Source organism: Lactuca virosa, chromosome 5, assembly GCF_052849685.1.
Source record: "Lactuca virosa cultivar CGN04683 chromosome 5, Lactuca_virosa_CGN04683_v6, whole genome shotgun sequence".
Taxonomy (NCBI): Eukaryota; Viridiplantae; Streptophyta; class Magnoliopsida; order Asterales; family Asteraceae; genus Lactuca; species Lactuca virosa.
In genome coordinates this window covers 278295131-278316476 of record NC_136430.1, presented here as the reverse complement: position 1 = coordinate 278316476, position 21346 = coordinate 278295131, and the positions used below count along the sequence as shown (strand labels likewise).

At 33.3% G+C, this 21346-nt stretch overlaps 2 protein-coding genes and 1 pseudogene across 2 annotated transcripts; 1 reads left to right on the top strand and 2 right to left on the bottom strand.

Annotated features, from left to right (window-relative positions):
* The first annotated feature begins 235 nt into the window (after positions 1 to 235).
* On the top strand, positions 236 to 3443 carry LOC145114873 (putative LRR receptor-like serine/threonine-protein kinase At2g24230 pseudogene; annotated as a pseudogene).
* A 2205-nt stretch (positions 3444 to 5648) lies between these two features.
* LOC145114341 (leucine aminopeptidase 1-like) lies at positions 5649 to 9736 on the bottom strand. The gene is made up of 10 exons (XM_079050335.1): positions 9443 to 9736; positions 8364 to 8775; positions 8050 to 8244; positions 7748 to 7973; positions 7511 to 7637; positions 7219 to 7314; positions 6996 to 7073; positions 6582 to 6642; positions 6296 to 6483; positions 5649 to 5973 (listed from the first exon to the last, which is right to left on the bottom strand). The coding sequence occupies exons 1-10, from the start codon at positions 9677 to 9679 to the stop codon at positions 5842 to 5844; spliced, it is 1752 nt and encodes a 583-aa protein (XP_078906461.1). The 5' UTR covers positions 9680 to 9736; the 3' UTR covers positions 5649 to 5841.
* A 1181-nt stretch (positions 9737 to 10917) lies between these two features.
* On the bottom strand, positions 10918 to 15158 carry LOC145114479 (transmembrane 9 superfamily member 8-like). The gene is made up of 7 exons (XM_079050490.1): positions 14909 to 15158; positions 13902 to 14066; positions 13711 to 13820; positions 13228 to 13336; positions 12613 to 12725; positions 12327 to 12480; positions 10918 to 12253 (listed from the first exon to the last, which is right to left on the bottom strand). Exons 1-7 carry the CDS (start codon positions 15020 to 15022, stop codon positions 11096 to 11098), a joined length of 1923 nt encoding a protein of 640 aa, XP_078906616.1. The 5' UTR covers positions 15023 to 15158; the 3' UTR covers positions 10918 to 11095.
* Between the last annotated feature and the right edge of the window lie 6188 nt (positions 15159 to 21346).

Below are 21346 nucleotides of genomic sequence, written 5' to 3'. Positions count from 1 at the left end.
AACTATTAAGAAATCGTATACACCAAAAAAGATATTGGTATTATTTTATATAAAATCCAAATTTTATTACCTCCTAAGATCATATCAACCTTTTCTTTTTTGCTTTCTAAAAAGTTGAATTTCTATCCATTATTACTTTTAAATTTGATGATAAAAAAACATAAACAACTTGAGTAAAAATGATGTCTACCACCACACACACCAAAACACACTCAAAACGCACACAGTATTGCATCATTGAATACCATAATAGCTTTTTCTGATACGTTCACCAACCCTTGGCACATTTATGAACTCCCTCCGGTCTCCACAATCTCTCCACTCACTCTTTTCACTAAAAAAACTGCCAAATTCTCCATTCCCAACATCTCTCCCTCCTTTTTCTTCTTTTTCATCCAAAGTTTGAACCCTTTTCGTATGCCCTTTTAGCACAAAGACAAAAAGTTTTTAAATTTCCCTGTTTTCTCTTTTGGCTTCTTCGATCAGATGAGTATTTTCTTTGAAACACCCGAATCTTCAGGTTAGCAGATTGCGGTGGTGGTGGTGGTGGTGGCAGGTGGCAGGTGGGTTGGTTTTGCAGTTAATGTGATAAACATTAATGAGGTGAAAAGGTGCTTGGAAGGGTGATAAAAAGAATTGACTGTTCCTCTCTTTGTTTAGCTGATTTCAGAAATGGGGTTTGCTTTGCTGGGTTCCATTTTGATTCTAACACTTTTCTTGAAGTCAAACCTTGGTCAACAACAAGAACAGTTAATACCCAATACAGATGAGTTCTTCATCTCTAGTTTCTTTGAAAAAATGGGTAGAAATTCTTCATCTCCTCATGTTTTCAATCCATCTTCATCTGTTTGTTCATGGCAGTTTGTATTTTGTGATGCTAAACAACAAAATGTCATTGGTCTTGTTGCTCCTAATTTGGGACTCACTGGTCCAATTCCCGATAACACCGTTGGCAAACTCAAAAAGCTTCAAATTCTCGATTTAAACAGTAATCAAATCACTGATTTCTCATCCGATTTTTGGAGTCTGATTTCACTCAAAACGCTCAATCTTTCAAACAACAAATTCTCCGTTAATCTCCCATCTAACATTGACAACTTTGAATCGCTCGAAAAACTTGACCTTTCTTTCAACAATTTCTCCGGGAGTCTCCCTGATTCTTTCGATTCTCTTCCCAGTTTACAAGTTCTTAATCTCAATCGAAATCAGTTCGAATCCATCGTTCCATTAGGGATCATACGTTGCCACTCGTTGATATCCATCGACTTTTCTATGAACAGTTTCCATGGGAGTCTTCCTGATGGTTTTGACACTGCATTTCCGAAGCTCAAAAGCTTAAATCTTGCTGGAAATGGAATCAGAGGAAGGGGTTCGGATTTTTCAAAGATGGTTTCTTTAACTTATTTGAATATTTCCAAGAATCTTTTCACGGGTGCTGTTGTTGAAATCTTTAAAGGGCCATTAGAGGTGGTTGATTTAAGTAGTAATCATTTCGAAGGTCATATTTCTCAGGTAAATTTCAGTTCTTCCTTCGATTGGTCTCGTTTAGTTCATCTTGATTTGTCCGATAACCAGATTAGCGGAATGTTTTTCAGTAATTTAAGTCAAGCTCATAATCTCAAACACCTTAATCTCGCGAAGAACAGATTTTCGAAACAAAGTTTCATCCACATCGATGAACTCCATAGTTTAGAGTACCTTAACTTGTCAAAAACCAATTTAGCCAATCGAATTGGTGATGGGATTTCGAAGTTAAATCATTTAAAAACACTCGATCTTTCAAGTAATCATCTTTCTGGTAAACTCCCACTTCTAAGCTTCAAAACCCTCCAAAATCTCGATCTTTCAAACAATAACTTAACGGGAGACATACCGTTATCTCTCTTGCAAAAACTTCCATGGATGGAAAGATTCAACTTCTCTTACAACAACTTAACCCTTTGTGATTCAGAGTTTTCACTCGAAACCCTTCAAACAGCGTTCATCGGGTCATCAAATGGTTGCCCAATCGCTGCAAATCCGACCCTTTTCAGAAGAAAAATCCATAGACATAGAGGACTCAAGCTCGCCTTGGGTTTAGCCATCACTTTAATCTGCTTGCTCGTCGGTTTGCTACTCTGTGCTTTCGGTTGTCGGAAAAAAACGCGAATGTGGGATGTTAAACAAGAATCTTACACTGAAAAATGTGCAATTTCTGGGCCATTTTCATTCAGAACGGATTCAACCACTTGGGTAGCAGATGTAAAGATTGCATCTTTAGTCCCTGTTGTGATCTTCGAGAAGCCATTGTTGAATTTTACATTCTCGGATCTTTTATCAGCTACTTCAAATTTCGACAGGGATACCCTTTTGGCCGAAGGGCAATTCGGACCGGTTTATAGAGGGGTTTTGGGAGGTGGGGTTCATGTCGCGATTAAGGTTTTAGTCCATGGTTCCACCATGACTGACCAAGAAGCTGCAACAGAGCTCGAGTATCTCGGACGAATCAAACACCCGAATCTTGTTCCTTTGATGGGATACTGTTTGGCCGGAGAACAACGAATCGCGATTTATGATTACATGGAGAACGGAAACTTGCATAATTTGCTTTACGATCTTCCTCTTGGAGTTCAAGTGACTGAAGATTGGAGTACAGATACATGGGAAGAAACAGAAACCGATGAAAACGGGATCCAAAACGTGGGTTCGGAAGCGCTGTTGATCACATGGCGGTTCCGGCACAAGATCGCCCTAGGCACCGCCCGTGCCTTGGCGTTCCTCCACCACGGATGCTCACCGCCGATTATTCATCGAGACGTTAAAGCGAGTAGTGTTTATCTCGATTATAATCTTGAACCCAGATTATCGGACTTTGGGCTCGCTAAAATCTTCGGCAACGGTGTTTCTGATGAGACCGGTCGTGGGTCTACCGGATACTCGCCGCCGGAGGCCACCGTCAGTCCAAAATCCGATGTGTATGGATTTGGGGTGATTCTTCTTGAGTTAATCACGGGGAAGAAGCCTGTGGGGGATGAATATCCAGATGAAGATAACTTGAAAGCACCAGGGTTAGTTGATTGGGTTAGAGGACTTGTGAGGATGAACCATGGTTCGATAGCCATAGATCCCAAGATGCGAGGCGTCGGTGATGAGGGTCAGATGGTGGAGGGGTTAAAGATTGGGTATCTGTGCACGGCGGATGTTCCGGCGAAGCGGCCAAGCATGCAACAAGTTGTTGGACTTCTTAAGGATATTGAACCGAAGTGAAGAAACTTGAAGTTGGTTTTTTGCATGTGGGTTTCATGTTACTCGTTTTGTCGTTAGAGGACGAGTTTTAGGCGCCGAAATATGTATTCATGGTTTTTATGAAAGAAATCAACAATAGCCTAAAGAGAAAATATGGTGTTAACTCGTGGCTGTAAAAGTTGTATATCGTAATGAAATGAATGTTTCGTGTTTTTTTTTTTTTTTTTTTTACTTTTCGTTTAAACAAATGATCGTTTTTTGTGAAAATGTCAAAAAACTTTTACCGGCGAGGATAAACAAGTTTATATTTATATTAAAAGAAATTAATATAAAATTTTATAGAGAGATTAAAAAAACCGACCACTTTTCACTTTTTTTAGCACATAAGAAAATAACCTAGTTATTTGCATTTTCACATGTGAAAAAACTCAGATCATACCCTTTATGTGGTCTGATATATGGTACCCACCACACTATGATACGGCGTTTCATATTCTCTGGAAATTTTCGACAAGATGAAGCATTCATTTGCACTCGGCTGAGCATCATATGGTGAACTAGGTTAGTTCTTAGTTTTACGGTTTTATTTCCAAGATTTGTAGTTATATAGTAAAAGTAATCTCTCTATTGTGAAGAAAAATTCTGGAATCCAAAGAACAAATTAATCCATATTAATGGATTTAATTTGTGCGGATTAAATAGGTCAGTCTTTAGTTTGGTTGTTGTCTTTTGGGTATTATCTTGTTTAGCAGTGTCTACGACAATTTATAATTAACTTAAAGAACCTAGAAATGCAAATTACATTGTCAAAACATAAACCATAATTCGAAATCCAAAGAACATCCAAAATTGGTTTTTTTATTACGGTTGGTTTTGTAGTTAAATGTTGTTTTTATATAGGTATTAGTGATTTTGATACAATCAAATATGTGGATTAGTCCCATACTGGAATCGATAATCAAAACAGGAATTTGTGGCATTACATAATGAAGTCTTTTCTGATCATTTTGCATGAATGTTTCTTGGAAAAGTAGGTTACATTCACGAGGGATAATAGCTCACCTCCTAAAACTTTCATAATTAATACAACTCATTTTTTGCGCTCCTAAAACTTTCATAATTAATACAACTCATTTTTTGCGATTTATCGGTTATATCCATCTGTTATAACCATACTTTATTATATTATATTAAATAAATTTTTATTTACAGAGAGAATCAGCAGTTGTGGAAACAAAAAGAAATCCACTTCCACCAAATCCTAAGTCGAGCGTAAAGAGGCTAGAGAAGATATTAAAACTTAAATTGATATCAAATAGAACTCTTGAAGTTGAGATTGGGCCAAACCTTGATAAAGTTATTTTAGATTAGTCTATTATCTTATTCAATGTCTATAATTCTACGAACTAATAAACTTTTTATGCAATAATTTTTTCAACCATATAGTTATTTAAATTGGATTTGTTATTTTTTTTTGGGAAATTTTTAGAAAAGTCCCAATATTTTCAGGAAAGTTACACTTTAGTCCCAAGATTTTTTTTTTGAACATAAAAGTCCCGATTATTTCATTTTGGCTCAAGTTTACAAAAAAATCTTTTTTTTCTTTTAACATGAAATGACATATTATCGTGTTTTTACAAATAATCGGGACTTTTATGTTCAAAAAAAAATCTTGGGACTAAAGTGTAACTTTCCTGAAAATATTAGGACTTTTTTGACAATTTCCCTTTTTTTTACAGTTAGAAACATTCGTTATTGTGTCACCTCCATCATTAGAATATGAAGCGGTACAAATGGAGGTTAGACAATGGACTTTTGTTGACAACATTTCATTGGACTTCATTAGTTATTTTTAAGGTATACGAGAGAAATTGGAAGAAATAGAGATTACATGCATTACTGGCCTAAGAAGTCATGGAGCATAGAAATTAGAAAGTTAGCGCTTTATCACATGACATTCCTCTTGATTACAATTGTCTAAAGACAAACGTAAGTTATTCAAGTCAATGGAAAGAATCGAAAAAGCATGTTGAGTCCACCATTTTGGATCAAATTTTTTTAACTAATATCACCATGAAGTATTGAAGTTGCCAAAAGTGCATATTTCACCAAACCAGATTGACAACATCTGTATTTTACACTAATATTTATGATCACGTATTCATACATTTATATCATTCGTATTTGTCTAAATGGTAGTAGATGATCTATTGTAAAGATGACAAGTTTTTCTTTCTTAAACCAGGTTGATCAAATTGGACCTCTGGATGTATACAAGGTTTGATTTTTATGTACACATAAGTCGTATTTCTTCCTAAAAAATTGTATGCTCAAATTTTATTAGAGTTTAGACGAATACGAATAATAAAACCTTTGAGAAGCAACAATGCAAAATGCAACACAGAATCCCAAAAGAAAATCAGTAAAAACCATAACCAAATTGCATATGCATAAACTGGGAGGCCCAAACACAGAGATACAATTTTTTCCTTAAATGGACATCCTTTTATTCATTAAGATTCAGCAACACTCACTCACATTTGAACCTCCCTCCACTCCACTAGTCACTAGAGAATTTAAGACCCACGGGTCAACCCGCCCAACTGATTAAAGCCTTTAAGATGAAGAGTTGGACACGACCCATTCCACCAAAGTTGGGATTGCAAATCCTGTTGCTGCTTTCTTCTTGTCACTCCAAACGGGTCCCGCCATGTCAATATGCAACCATTCTACTTTCTCATCCACAAACTGCAATAATTCACCACAACCTTCATCAATATGTTTCTTTATATACCCCCCCACTAATTGTTCTTATATGATGATAATGAGGAGGGCATTTATGTCTTTTGCACAGACGACCCCTGTCCCATCTTTTTGGGTGGGGACAAAAGGTTTCACAATCCAATGCATACCAAACACAGTACATGGTCGTCTTGAAGTAAAATAGATGAAAATTGTTTGACCAATAATCAAACATCTAAAATGAAATTACTTGTTCTTTGTGATGAGCAGAAAGGGTAAAAATGTAATTTTGCAATTAACCTTAAATTCTTTGGAGAAAGAACGATACCTGTTTCAAGAAAAGAGCTGCAGTAATAGAACCACCCTGACGACCACCAGTGTTGACCATATCAGCCACCCCAGATTTCATGGATTCCCAATAACTTTCCTCCATTGGCAACCTCCAAAGCTTTTCTCCGGCGACTTCAGAGGCAGCAACCACCTCCTTTGACAACTCATCACTCGGTGTGAAAATGCCTGTTTTGTTTTATCATTTAAGGAAAATGTCAATAATGAGTATTTTTATATATCCTTTTTTTTATCCCAAATTATCTTATCAATGTATTTGTGTATACCTGCAATTGAGGGCCCAAGAGCAACCACACAAGCTCCAGTCAAAGTTGCCAAATCAACTATCTGAAGAAATTATGGAACATGCCATTGCCATGTCAGCAATTCTTTAACAAGGAGCCACAAACTAAAAAGAGCTAAATGCAAGAAATAACAATGTACTTTTCATTGATTTGTGTAATTTAGCACTCTACTTTCGTTTCTTACTACTACAACATTATACTTTCCATATTTTTTTTTTCTTATTAAAAGATCAAAAATCTACCAAATTATAGCATTGTACTTTCAATTTCTTTTTTGAAACTTGAAAAATCTACCCAATGATGTGATAAGAAAAAATAATAAACAAACAAATGAAAGTATGCTGCTATTTTTGCATTTAACTCAAATGAAAGATGCAACTGAATAGCAAAAGTCACCTTGTCTACTCCTTGATTACAAGCATACACCAAAGCATCAGCAAGTGTAAGTCTGCCTTCAGCATCAGTGTTGTTGACCTACATTAACATGAAAGATTCCTTCAATTATATATACAAGATGGGAATTCAAACTTCATAATTGTATTTACAGAAAATGCCTTCTGAATACACTTCTAATTTGTTATCATTTATCAAATTTTAATGATTTTTTGTAAATCTGTACCTCAATTGTCTTTCCATTTGAAGCTGTTAATATATCTCCAGGCCTCATACCAGTTCCACTTATCATGTTCTCACAAGCTGCTACTATAAAATGAACCTGTGATAGCATAATTTATAAGCCAAAGTCATATATCAAAAGTATAAAAAGGTGTTATTACTTTTTTACTTAATGGATTCACATTCAGACACTTCATTCAATCCAAAAAAGAAAAGACTTTCTGTATAAAAAGGAAGAAACTTTGCCCTTATCAGGTAACTTTTTTATAAATTTTCATTAGAACATATCATTTCACCTCTACACCAAGCGGTTTAATTTGACCAAGGGCTTTTGCAGCACCTAAAACCGCTGCTGAGCCGCCCATATCAAACTTCATCAGCTCAATTGAACAACCAGGTCCTGTCTTGATGTTGTAGCCACCACTGCAAACAGAAAAAACAACAAAAAATGTCACATTTGAAAGAAAACATTAAATATACATTCTCTAACTAATAACAAATTTGAAAACAAAATAAGAGAATATCATTATCACCTGTCAAAAGTCAACCCCTTTCCTACTAAAGCAAGCTTGGTTTTAATGGAACCACTTGGAGGTTTATAGCATAAATGGATAAACTTTGGAGGATTTGTAGAAGCAGCAGCCACACCAAGATATGAACCCATTTTCAATTCTTTGCATTGTTCTGTATCCAATATCTTTGCTGTAATTACATCACTGTATGTTGCAGCAATCTTTTCAGCTTCTTCCGCTAATACCCCTGAAGCATAAACATAAACATGTAACAAATGGGCCCAAGAAGGGTAAAAAGTTGGTCAAAAAAAAGGACGACTAACCAGGAGTGAGGACATTAGCAGGGGCATTTACAAGCTCTTTTCCCAAAATTACCCCTGAGCAAATTTCTTGTGTGTACTTAAGTTTCTTTTCTAGCTCAGGTCCAGATCCAAGGCCAAAAAGGTCAACAGAGTTAAGAGTGGATTTCTTTGACTCGGATTTGAATCTGTTATCTTCATAAGTACCCAACAATGTACCTATCATAAACCAAAGAAAAATAACTCAAAATTTAGTAATCCTATTCCATGTATTATTAATTATCCATAAAATTCAAGGTGCCACCTACATAATAAAAGATAAGAAAAAAAAAACTTGCCTTTTGCTATTGCTGAAGCAGTAGCAAGCTTTGATTCAGTAGTTAACCCTTCTGAAGAAGCAAGAGCAATGGCAACACTTTTGGCTTGAGAAGACTTTGCAACTGATGCAACAGACTCACCAAGACTACGATAAGATGGGCCTGTGGGACCCTTTCCAATCCCAATTAAGCTGACCCGTTTGGATCCAAGACCCGGAAATCTAATAACAGTTAATTGTCCAGCTTTTCCTGTGAAATCTTCCTCACTAGATACTTCTGACAATAATCCACTCAATTGGGAATCTAACTTGTTTAAAATCGGGTTTTGGAATTTTGAGTTTTGGTCTTTTGCCATGTCTTTTTCTGTGACACCCACTGCGAGTATATCTCCTTTCCATTCTACCAAATTGGTCTCTTTAGCAGCAAAAGAAATCTTGCATGTTTCAAAATGAAAGAAGAATGATTTAGAATGGGGTCTTGTTGCATTTATCATTTGTTACAAGTTCTTGAAATGCTAATAGAAAGATCTTTAGATTCATTTGGGTACAAACATGTTTTGGGTCTTAGAATGGAGCAATAAATATGGGTAAGTTGTATAGATATGTTTTCAAAAAGATAAAGAGAGAATCGGGGTTTGCATCATTTGCTTCATGAATCATATAGTTTTGAACGACTATGTGGATCTATATTTGATAAAAACAATCTATTTTGATTACTTTATCTTTTAACTTCAAACTTGACAAAGAGCTACTTGTGTTTTAAGAACAATTGGTAACATTTTGGAGATCAAAAGCTTGACAAAAATCATACCCTTCTTGAATTGGAAGACTTCTTTAATCTTTCAATTAATAGTTGACTTTTTATTATAATAGCACCATTTACTTCTTTAGTACAGTTCAAGTATCCGATTATATGTATGAATTAACGTCATGCCTACGTCCTAGATTACACATAAACTATTGGATATAACAATTTCAGCACAGATCAAATGATTTGACAGCTAGGTTAGCGGGTACGATGAGCGATTAATCGATCATAAAAAAATAGTAATAACAGAACATGAATCAAGAAAAATGATCGAAATTATGATAGAAATAAACCTTGGGATGGTCGATTTGGGCAGGATGAGTGAGGCCAAGAGTGGCCTTAGCGACAACGTGAGCCATACGTTTGCTTCTTGGAGAAGAAAACAACAACGGGTTTGCAGAAAATGAAATGATACCCAGATGGGATATGGATCTAAAGTTTTTGATAATGGAGAAAGATGAAGATGGGGATGACGCGAGAAGAGTGAGAGAAGAATGTGCTGCAACTCTAATGGCGGTTGCTGCTGCCATTTGTAGCGGATGGTGCCTTTATATAGGGGTAGAAATTGGGTGAGATGAAAAAGGGGGAGTCGTGGTATTTGGATGAGTAGCATGTGATTATAAAATTTATTAAAATAATATTTGAAGTAGCTAGCACAAAACCTTACTATATCTTCTATTTTTTTTTAGCAATGGACACTACAAAATCCACTATGACACGACTTTTTTTTTGGTCTTTCTATGGGTACGAGTATACGAGTATGTTATCAATCACCGGTCCCATACTTGAGAGGTAGTCAGCCTCAAGTACATGTGAGATATGTTTAGCACACACTATTTGTTTTCGTTTTCTATGGGCTTTAGAGGGACACATAAGTCTTTTTTCAATTTTACATAAATGCATATATGTTCATGTTAAAACTCTTTTAAATCATTTTAACTCTTTACCATAAGTCTTTTCCACTCTTACATAAATACACATGTATTCATGTTAAAACTCTATTAAATCATTTCATTCACTCTTTACCACGACCAATCAATAATAACATAATTAAAAAATTACAATTTCTTCTTTAATTCTATAAAATATGTATATAGGATTAGCTATAGACACTGATAGTCTGATACAATATTTAAAATTACAAATTATTCTTTATTATTGACACGATATATAGATATACTATTACATAAGTAATTATTAATACCGCAAATAAATGTGTTGTTTTCTTATAGGTTTTTGTTTTCAAAATGATGTGTGTGTGTATATATATATATATATATATATATATATATATATATATATATATATATATTGAAAATTATTGTGATCATCATGCCTTTTTTTGAACATAATAGATAATTGTTTGAAAATTAACAAATATAGTTGCCTAGTTGGTCAACTCTCAAATTGGATTAATGTTTCACCAAATGATATTCTTATATTCAGTTTTGGAATAATATGATTTAATAATGATAAAGAAAACATTTGATGCCGATCAATTTCTGTCATGTCTTTTAGTTGTTAAAACCAAACCAAACCAAAACAAAGTCAAATTCAATATTTCAATCATAATCATAAAACTAATATTGCATGATATGATGATGACAAGTTAACAATGTCAACCACCATCCGCCACTACCACCACCACTCTTTATTAGAAGTAGAGGCGATGGTTGTAGCCTTTTAGGCAATGAGACAAAGTAGCAGGAGCACTCCCAAGAAGCACACAAAGCATAATAATACTTCAGAATCAAGATACAAATTATCATAAACAAGAACGAAAAGATGCCTTAATAATCCCCTCAAATCTCTACATACAAATTATCCAAAAAAAATTCATCAAACACCAAATCCAATTACCCAAAAACAATTCGTATAACTAAACATATCAATAAAGCACCCCTAATCTCCCTATAAATCATCAAGAAAACTACATAATCAATCAATCAATCAATCTTGACCGAAGAGTAAATCAGCCTGGTGAACCAGAAACACGCATAGAACCCAATCGTCCCGGTCAACACGAAGAACGCATACGAAGCAATCAGCATATACCCAAAGTACAAAATCCCCGAAACGCCCTTGGTGATATTAAGCTTGGTGAAGAAATAGAAAACCGAATACAAAAACAGATATAAAGCCGATGAACCCGATGTCAAATACGCCCTCCACCACCAAAGATAATCCTCACTACAAAGCTGGAAGTAGCACAAAACAATCGTGATCTCCGCACACGTCACAATCAAGATCAAAAACACAATAAAAAGAAACCCGAAAATATAATAAAACTGCTGCAACCAGATCGATGTTAGGATAAAAAACAACTCGATAAAAACCGCACCAAATGGCAAAATCCCACCGATTAAAATCGAGAAAATCGAGCTCATGTACCAAGCTTGTTCCGGGATTTGCCTCGGGATTTTATTCGTTTTCACCGGATCTTCAATTCCGGGCTTTTTGAATCCAATGTAACTCCCAACGAAAACCAACGGAACCGAGATTCCGAACCATAAAAACACCAAAGCAAACATCGTCCCGAACGGAACCGCTCCGGATGACTTTTCCCCCCATATCAAACCGTTAAGCACAAAGAAGACGGAAAACGCGATTCCGGGGAACATAAACGCGGTCTTGAGGGTAATCGCTTTCCATTCCGTTCCTTTGAAAGTTTTGTAAAGACGCGCCGACGCGTACCCGCCGAAGATACCCATGAGGACCCAGAGGAGGAGAAGGGCGGTCATGAGACCGCCGCGGTTCGACGGGGATAGGAATCCGAGGACGGCGAAGATCATGGCGATTAGTATCATTCCCAGGAATTGGACTCCGGTTCCGACGTAGACACAGAGGAGGTCGGAATTGGATGGCGGGCGGAATACGTCACCGTGTACGAGTTTCCATCCGGTTTCTTCTTGCGCTTCTTCTTGTGTTTCCAATTGGTTGTATTTTGAGATATCGCGGTAAAGTGTTCTTAACATGATCATGGCTACCATCCCGGAAAGGAATAGAACGATCATGAGGGAATTCACGATTGAAAACCAGTGGACTTGATCGTCTGCCATTAGAAGATACGTGTCCCATCTTGATGCCCATTTTATATCGCTTTCCTGTTTTTTTTTTTTTAAATGTTAATTGACTTGATAAAAAGAAAACCATGGTGGGACCCACAATGCAACTTACTTGGAAATCAATGTCATAAGTGAAAATGATTTCTTTTTTGTCTTCGACTTCTTGTGGAGGATCAGAGCTTGTGACCATGCGTTTTGCATGAGCATCACATGTTGATAGGCGGGTGGTTTTCGCATTGAATTCACCATCATATTGATGCTTAACACTGTACATAATCAATGGAAACAAGACTTAATGCAGAAAGAACGACTTAATTGAGAAAGTCAGGAAAATGAATTTGAGGGTTTTTTCTATTAAGTGATTAAGTCATAATAAAAACCTTTGATTGTGTTGTTACCTGAAAGCGTTAACTTCAAATCCTACAATTCTTGCAGAATCAGTTTGCACATCCTTGTGAAACTTCACAGTGAATGTCAAATGGTTGTTGATAAAATACTTTTCTTCTTTTGTCTGCAGATAATTACAAGTTAGAAAAAATATAATAAGTGACTTTCTTTTTGAATTAACAGGCTCAATCGGTCAAGAACTTAATCTGGACAGCCATAGATGAATGTTGTTAAAAGTTGTGAAATTTGTTTTTTGGAATGCAAGGGTAAAATGGTCATTTAGTCTCATCCAGACACTTTTTTCACACGGGACTTAATGGGAGCAGAATTTGATCTTGTAAGCTATATATAAGTGTTACTTTTTTACTTAATGCAAAAAGAGCGGCTTAAGATCCCCATTACATCCAAACTTTTTACAAAATTTCACTCTTTTTTTTTCTTTTCCTTCCAATTCCCCAATCTTTTTTTTTTCTTTTCCTTCCAATTCCCCATTACATCCAAACTTTTTTACTTAAGTGTTACTTTCTTTTTTTACTTAATGCGAAAAGAGCGGTTTGATTATATTTTAACAGACAACACTTCAATATAAAAATATAAAAAAAGAAAAAAAGAAAAAAGGGTCTTACTCCTGCATACTGTACTTTGCGTCCCACAAAATATCCATGCTGATATATAACAGGTGAATCCTTTTCCAGCCTTGTCATGGGAACAACCAAAGGTAGATTGTCCAATATCCTGTCCACAAAAGCTTACAAATCAATAACAACACAAGGGTATTCATGTCTTTTGCACCAACAAGAGATCAAGATGATGATGAAAAGGGTATTCATGTCTTTTGCACCAACAAGAGATCAAGATGATGATGAAAAGGGTATTCTTGTTTTTTGCACAGACGAGATCGAAAGCAAGTCCTGTTCCACTTTTTTTGGATGGGACAAAAATTTTCATTCTTTGTCCCATTAACATCAGTCTCAGTCCAATTCCAATGCACACTAAACACAGTACAACCTATTCTGTCATGTCATGTCAGGTCCTGTCTTTTCAAGTCTCATCCTTGTCTAGGCCTACATAATAGTGAAATTCAAAAATTTTGATGTTAAGTGTCTTACATGTTAACTCTATACTCATCATCAATCTTTTCCTTAAATTCTTTGGCGGTTTTCTCATTTAATACTCTTCGGCATAAAACATTGCACATTTGTGGCACTCGCATTTGAAACTGCAAATAAATTTTCATTAGAAAACTATAGAACATAGTGTAAAAAGGAACATAATTGATACAAAAACTGTAGTTTTATACCTCATAGGGAGAATTTTCTATACGATCACCACGAAGAACTTCCCCAAGATTTTCAGCACTGTCAACTATTTTATTTGGGCGACAATAAGGGACAGAGTAGTAAGAATATGGAAGTTGAGTCTTTGTAGAAGCCAATTTGTTCACTTTTACCCTCAGAACATCTCCCTATAATCACAAAATGAAAATATTTATACACGTTACTAAATGGGTGGATGTTTCTTTTTGACTTAATGCAGAATGAACGACTTAATACAAAATGTCATGAAAGAAGACTTTCATGATATTACAAACAAAGAAGACTTTATTTTTATTTTATAATAATAGTATAATACAATTGTAGTATTTCAGGTATCGTTAACAGCTTTTTAAGAGATTTTCCACACAGCATCGAGGCCCCATTTGGTGGATACAATACAAGGGCTTGTATGTGGGAAGATCTACTCCTTAAGCACTATTACCAGTGTGTAGGGCCCAAAAGCTAATAATCTCAGTTTATTAATTTTCAAATCAGATCATTTTCATGGACACAAGTTGAGTTCTAGGGGGCCTATAGTCATCATAACATACACAACTCATAGTTAGATTGTTGACAGCTAAGTAATAAAAAGATTAAACCATTAGATTAGAGTGTAAGAACATGATAATGATTAGAAGCTGAGATCTTAGAAGACAATGATACAAATGAAGCAAGATCAACAACAGGAACCAATGTCCTGTCATCCAAGTCTAAGATCACTACACCGAGTAAACAAATTGGGGAAAAAGTTACTGATTTTTATGTATTAATCAAGAAACAGAAGCTAACGCATACAAAAATGGAAGCTAACAATGGATCTTGGAGAAGAACATGCCGACATACTAGATTCTTCCAAAATCAATGAAAACACAAGGTAACTGTAACGATCTATTTAAATCATATTTGATGAGCAATAATAATAACCCTAACTAGCAATATCATCAAACATTGAAACACCAGAACCACATTCAGGTAAATCAGAATTTCTTGCCTTATAGAAATCTTGGGGTGCGACACCAGGGAGGTAGAAGGAGTATCCATGGATGGATAAAAGAAGAAGAACGCAGATCCATACGTGAAACCCTAGATGCGATCGATTAGCCATATGATCGGAAAGGAGAAATGAAAGATTTTGAGATCTGGGTTTTCAGATCCGTAGCCGAATCTCTCAAATTCTCTTCTAACAGTGTGTAATGTGAGAGTTTGGTTTTAATGGCAAAAACCTGCACCCAATTGGGGATCAAGAAGATGAGTAGAGAGTGGAGATGATCAAACGCATTTCAGCCGTTTGATCATTTTACCTTAAATGGATATCATCCACTATCTCTTCTAGTCTATACTCAAATGTTATTTAAAAACAAATTTTAGACGTATAAAAAAAGTGAAGAGAATACATACATATATGAATGGGCAATTTCTACCCATCGTCTAATCTTTAAATATTATTAAAAAAGAAACCTTATAACATCATCTTATATAATCTGGACCATTGATTGTATTTCAATCTTATTTTTTTCATCCTTAGATCAAATCGCTGACATCATCTTCCCCATATTGAATGTATTTAATTCCAATAAATGTTTTACAATCGTCAAACAATAACTTACATTCGTTGAAATGGAATGTATTTAATTCCAATAAAAGCTTTCCATGTTTTAAATCTTGAATTTCCGATTATGAAGATTTTAATATGATCAATTTTAAAAACATATTACTAACAAACCATTTCAATCAATGCATTAACATCAACCATTAATATAAATATGTTTATATTAGTAAACCATTAATATAAAATCTAATTTTATTAGGAAATCATTAATACCAAAAAATCATATTCAAATTATCACATACATATACGATTCATCCTTGAATCCGCGGCTCACACTTATTTTCAATCGTTTATTTTCTTCAAATCATCTCCTACAACATCATTCTTATTGCTTATAATTTCCATCATCATTCTTTTCTTCAAACATTCGCTCTTGTGCACTAGAAGATCAGTACATTTTTTTGCTTTTTATATTTTTATTCGATTATTTTTTGTTCCTATATCAAATATATGTATTCATATATTTCTATTTTCTTTGTCACAAATTACATGAAATCAGTTAACTACTTTTCTGAAACTTTTCAAATAAACAGGAAAATATATTACGTACCTTTAACAAAACAGAATTTAACTATCTTGGGAACTGACATTAATTACGAATATGTTACTTTTATATATTAGAGATATTTATGATTTTTTTTTTAATTTTTATGTCATAAAAATCCGGTTAATTTTGGCATGATTTTAAAATATCATTGAAATTATTATATTTTTGTATATCATACCAACCTACTTTTTTATCTTTATATAGTAACAATAAAATGTATAAATTTACACAACAAATATACATATTTCGAATTTTGTAATATTATTATACCTTACAAAATACAACTCCCTCCAAAATATTTTTCGCCAGTAATTTCATCCATAATTTCACCAAATTTAAATTTGTATTTTCTTTATATAAATTTTTTTAATGATCCTTATTTTTTTTCCTCCAAACGTATATATCAAACATTTACGTCTTAGATAATGCTGCCCCATTATAATTATTACTTTCCAAAAACATATACGTTTAATGAGGAATTTGATTTAATTATTACTTTCCATAATTATTATACGGGTTTATTAAAAAAAATTAATATCAAGTTGTAAACATTAAGCATTTTTAAAGTGAAATTTCAGAATACATACAAACGATGATGTTGTACAATGAAATATAAAATTGAATAGACTGAAAAAAAAAACTATTAAGACAGTCAATCTTGAAAATAACATACTTATGAAAAATTATAAAGTAAGATAAAAATTATAAGATATTAGGAGATTTGTAAAAAGTACAATTAGTAAAAGTATTACGGTTATTATAAAAAATAAGACCGTTAAAATTAGTAAAAATACAATATATAAACTAAATTATCACAATAGTAATGAAATGTCATTATTTGATATTTCATATAATTGAAAGATATACCAAATTACATTGATGATATACTAAAATTATTCAAAGTTGCGCTAAAACTAATGCAAAGTTTTTACGAACACCAAATAAATAAGAACAAACATAAAAGCTAGCACTTATATTCATAATCAATTTAAAATAAGTCAATCATGATTTAGAAAAGAATCTCCATTGATGATATACTAAAATTAAATCCATATAACATTTAACATTCTATAAATTATACTACATGACTTTATTTGAATAAATGAAATAGTTGTCAATGTTTAATGCAGTGGAAAAAACGGTATATTGGTTGTCAATATATGTTTAAATTAGTTAACCTTATTATGGAAGGAACATATAATTAAAATGTTTATAATTATATAACAATATCATAACTATATGAGACGATGAAGGTCGTTCAACTAATAAAAAAACAAATGTTGTCTACAAAGAGGTCCTTCAATGATTATAGATATTTATCGTTTTCACTGTATTTTCTACACATTTCAATAATACCAATAGTCATATATTCTTTTTATAATCATTATGCAATATCTGTAGAAATTATATGTTTTTTATGCGTTCTCCGCGTTTAACGTGGGCTATAATCTAGTCATAAGTTTATACAAAAAAGTATCTTTTAATGACAAATTTATCATGCTAAAGAGATGTAAGACATGCCACATCATATTTTTTTCCACCTAATCATTTGTCATAGAAAATATATACACTTGGATTTTAAGAAAAAAATTAAAACAAAAATCCAAATAAAAGATGACCAATCAGATCCTTCTGATTTTAGAAAGAAAAAAAAGCAAATACAAAAGGGCCAATGACAGCCAATTGCCAAGAATCTTTTCTTCTCTCTCTTCTCGCTAGTGAACTAGCGAGCTCTTCTTAGCACATTGCTTAACATGGTGAAGGGCGTGGTGTTTTGTTCATGCCAAGCTTTTGGCGAGTGGGGTTGGCGCCCCCACTCCCTTTAGCCTAAAGGTATTCTATATATCAAAGTTTTAAATAACATTAGGTGTGATTTGGTGACAATGTCAAGCCTCAAACTTTTACAAATTACGAGTTGTGGTTAGTCACGTTGTTTGTAAGACGTGACTTAAGGTGACAATTTTGTATATAATTAACCTAGCTCGTCATGGCTCCATGACTTGTATTACCCCCACGCTTTAATAAAATGTTGTTTTAAGTCATATATATATATATATATATATATATATATATATATATATATATATATATATATATATATATATATATAGGGAATGGTTATTTGGAAAACAAAAAAACCCTAAAAATTATAAAAATGCATAAAAAAAATACCAAGACATCACAACACTTTTTTTTGAATTTTTTTATCAAAAAATCGCAACATTTTTTACAATTTCAAAAAATAAAAAATCAATTTTTTTTTGTAGAAAAAAAAATTTTCAAAATTTTTTTTTCAGCGATTTTAACCTAAAAGTTGCGATTTTTTGATAAAAAAATTCAAAAAAAAGTTTTGTGATCTCTAAGTATTTTTTTTTATGCATTTTAATGATTTTTAAGGTTTTTTTTAGGGTTTTTTTTTTCCATAGAACCTAAACCTATATATATATATATATATATATATATATATATATATATATATATATATATATATATATATATATATATATATATATATATATATATAGAGAGAGAGAGAGAGAGAGAGAGAGCTAGATTCAAATATCTAATTATTGTGTGGATGTAGAAATCAATGTGAGTCAATCATTTTAAAACCTAAATAAGGTAAATTTTTAATGTTATCTTTTAATTAACTTTAGTAATTAAATAAATATTTAATTAATCCTTTTAATTTAGGCAATATTGTTTAAGAATTAATTAAATAAGGTAAATTTTTAATGTTAACTATTAATTAATTTTAGTAATCAAATCTATTTGTTCAAAAATTGTATATTTAAGGATGTTATTTGGACTATTATTCTGTAAGAATATGTATCAATCTATATTTGCATTACAATGTTTGAATATATAAGGATCATGTTATATTTCAACTGAAGGTTCAAGAATGTTGTTTTTCTATAAGAAGTTACTTCAATCAAAATATGTACTCTATCAGAATATATTCTTGCATTTTTATAGAATATCGTTCTAACAGAATTGCATTCTAAAATAATAAAATCGAGTAAAATTAAAAATTATGTTAGAATTAAAAATGAATTAATTAAAAAAAATCAGAATTCAAAATTAAAAGAATCAACATCCCTTAAAATCCGAAATTTTCATTAATTAAACATGTGTTTCCTAATTTAAACATGTGTCTCCTAATTTAAAGATAGGTAAATCATTACTTAAAATAACTAAAATCATTGGTCTACATTCATCCCTACATCCACACAATAATTAATTAGAATACAATAACCTAAGCCTATATATATATATATATATATATATATATATATATATATATATATATATATATATATATATATATATATACACACATACCTACACACATAAACACATAAAATCGTATATTTCAATTTTAAAAGCACAAGTATAAATCATTTAGCCACATTAGTCGACAATTATTGCCACTTTAAATTAAAAGATTAAAAAGTTGGGTGAAAGTTACTTCAATTAAATTCTTTAGTAAATCAAAAATATAATTAAATTAATTACATTTACTAAATTCAAGATTACCTGATGTGCTCGTTGGTTCTTAAATCTTATAATAAATAAGTAAAACAAAGATGGTATATATCACTACCAACTTGTATCAACCAAAATTATTGATAGCCTGATAAGTTGATGCCGAATATAATTGGTATGGTACTTGTAACAAAAATATGTACCAACTATAGTTTGTATGGTACTCTTGTAGCAAAAATATGTATCAACTATAGTTTGTATGGTACTCGGTATGGGGAAAAATAAATGGTAGCATACCATGTTCATATGTAATATAAACTAATTGTCAAATTTGTTTTGCATGGTCTTTGTGTAAAATATAATATTATAACTTGATGTTGATCGAGACATCAATGATGAAATTAACTTTTAACTTCTTAAGTATGAAACATAATTATTGTTGCTACAAACAGAAAAAAATAAGAATGAAAATGTAACATCCCGAATCCCAGGTATAAATTTAAAGTGTTTTATATTCATTTTGACAGAGCAACTCGATGAGTTGGAGGCCCCAACTCGTCGAGTAGAGATTGAGATGGTCGTTCGGACTTTGGAATTAACTCGACGAGTTGGATCTGAGTGTGAAAACCTTAATTTTCAGGGTTTTCACCCTATTTAAAGGACCTTAATTAAGTCATTTACCCTGCCTCCCTCATCACCTTATGACCCGGAGACAAACCCTAATCGAGCTATTTTCCATTTTGAGAGTGTGTAAGGGTAAGAGTGTGTGTTTTGGTGCATTCCTTTAAGAAACTTGAAGAGTAAAGGGTATTGGAACAAGAAGGAGTCTTTGGATTTGGCATCCATTCAGTTGTAACAGCTATTTGGAGGTAAAAAGCCATAACTTTGATCACTTGTTTGTTAGATCTCTCCATTAGAGAGTTTATGGCCATTTCTAGCTTCTTCTTGAGTCATTATTGGTTTGGAGCATGCTTTGAAGCTAAGACCTCAGATCTGGACACTATTAGGCCCTTTAGGCCTAAAGACTCAAGGTTTATCAAGCTTTGGCAACTCTTCATGCCTTAAACCCCTTGTTGAGCCTTATTTTGGCAAAGTTAGCCCCTAAATGCCATGCATGGATGTAAAACTTGCAACTTTACGTGGTATCTCAGCCCTAGAAGGCTAGATCTAGAGTTTGGGGCCTTAGTCTTGCTTAAAAGTGTTTGAATGAGAGAAAGGTCTGAAGGAACCCGACGAGTTTGTTAGGGTTTTCCCTCGATATTTTAGACATTGTACAAACTCGACAAGTTGGAGAGACAACTCGGTGAGTTGACTCGAATCTTCCGGATTTTTTGAGAACAGATGGAACTCGACGAGTCGCGTAGATGCACTCGACGAATTGAGTCAACATGGACTGTTGACTTCCGTTGACTTTTAGGGTTTGGTCAAGTTGTGGGCTTTAGAGACCATGGAGGGGTAAATGGTCTTTCACCCTTTTTGAGATTTAGTAGAGGAGTTAGCTTAATATCTTTGAAGTTGAATTATTAATTAGAGATGACTGTGGTATATGCAGGCGGAGTCTAGATCGATAGTTATATTACGAGACATACTTGCTTTACTTATGAGGTGAGTCTTCTCACTATACTTACCTGAGTGGTAATCACTGAGCGACCGGAGGGTCTTATTTGTGTTATCGACCGAAGAGTCTATGGTGATTACTCGCAACAACCCCGGGGGGAAGTACCAGTGACGAGGAGATTCGCATGATCATTGCCAAGGAGGTGGCCGAAACTATCAGGGAGGCCATT

Bases quoted from the DNA above. Each gene is read 5' to 3' on its own strand.
- LOC145114479 (XM_079050490.1), bottom strand. From the start codon at position 15,022: ATGGCTAATCGATCGCATCTAGGGTTTCACGTATGGATCTGCGTTCTT. The intron at 13,821-13,901 runs GTATAAAACTAC...ATTTATTTGCAG, and splicing joins TAGAAAATTCTCCCTATGAG to TTTCAAATGCGAGTGCCACA. The intron at 13,337-13,710 runs GTAAGACACTTA...TTTTGTGGACAG, and splicing joins GATGAGTATAGAGTTAACAT to GATATTGGACAATCTACCTT.
- LOC145114341 (XM_079050335.1), bottom strand. From the start codon at position 9,679: ATGGCAGCAGCAACCGCCATTAGAGTTGCAGCACATTCTTCTCTCACT. The intron at 7,638-7,747 runs GTGATAATGATA...TTCTGTTTGCAG, and splicing joins AAGGGGTTGACTTTTGACAG to TGGTGGCTACAACATCAAGA. The intron at 7,315-7,510 runs GTGAAATGATAT...ATGCTATCACAG, and splicing joins TTAAACCGCTTGGTGTAGAG to GTTCATTTTATAGTAGCAGC.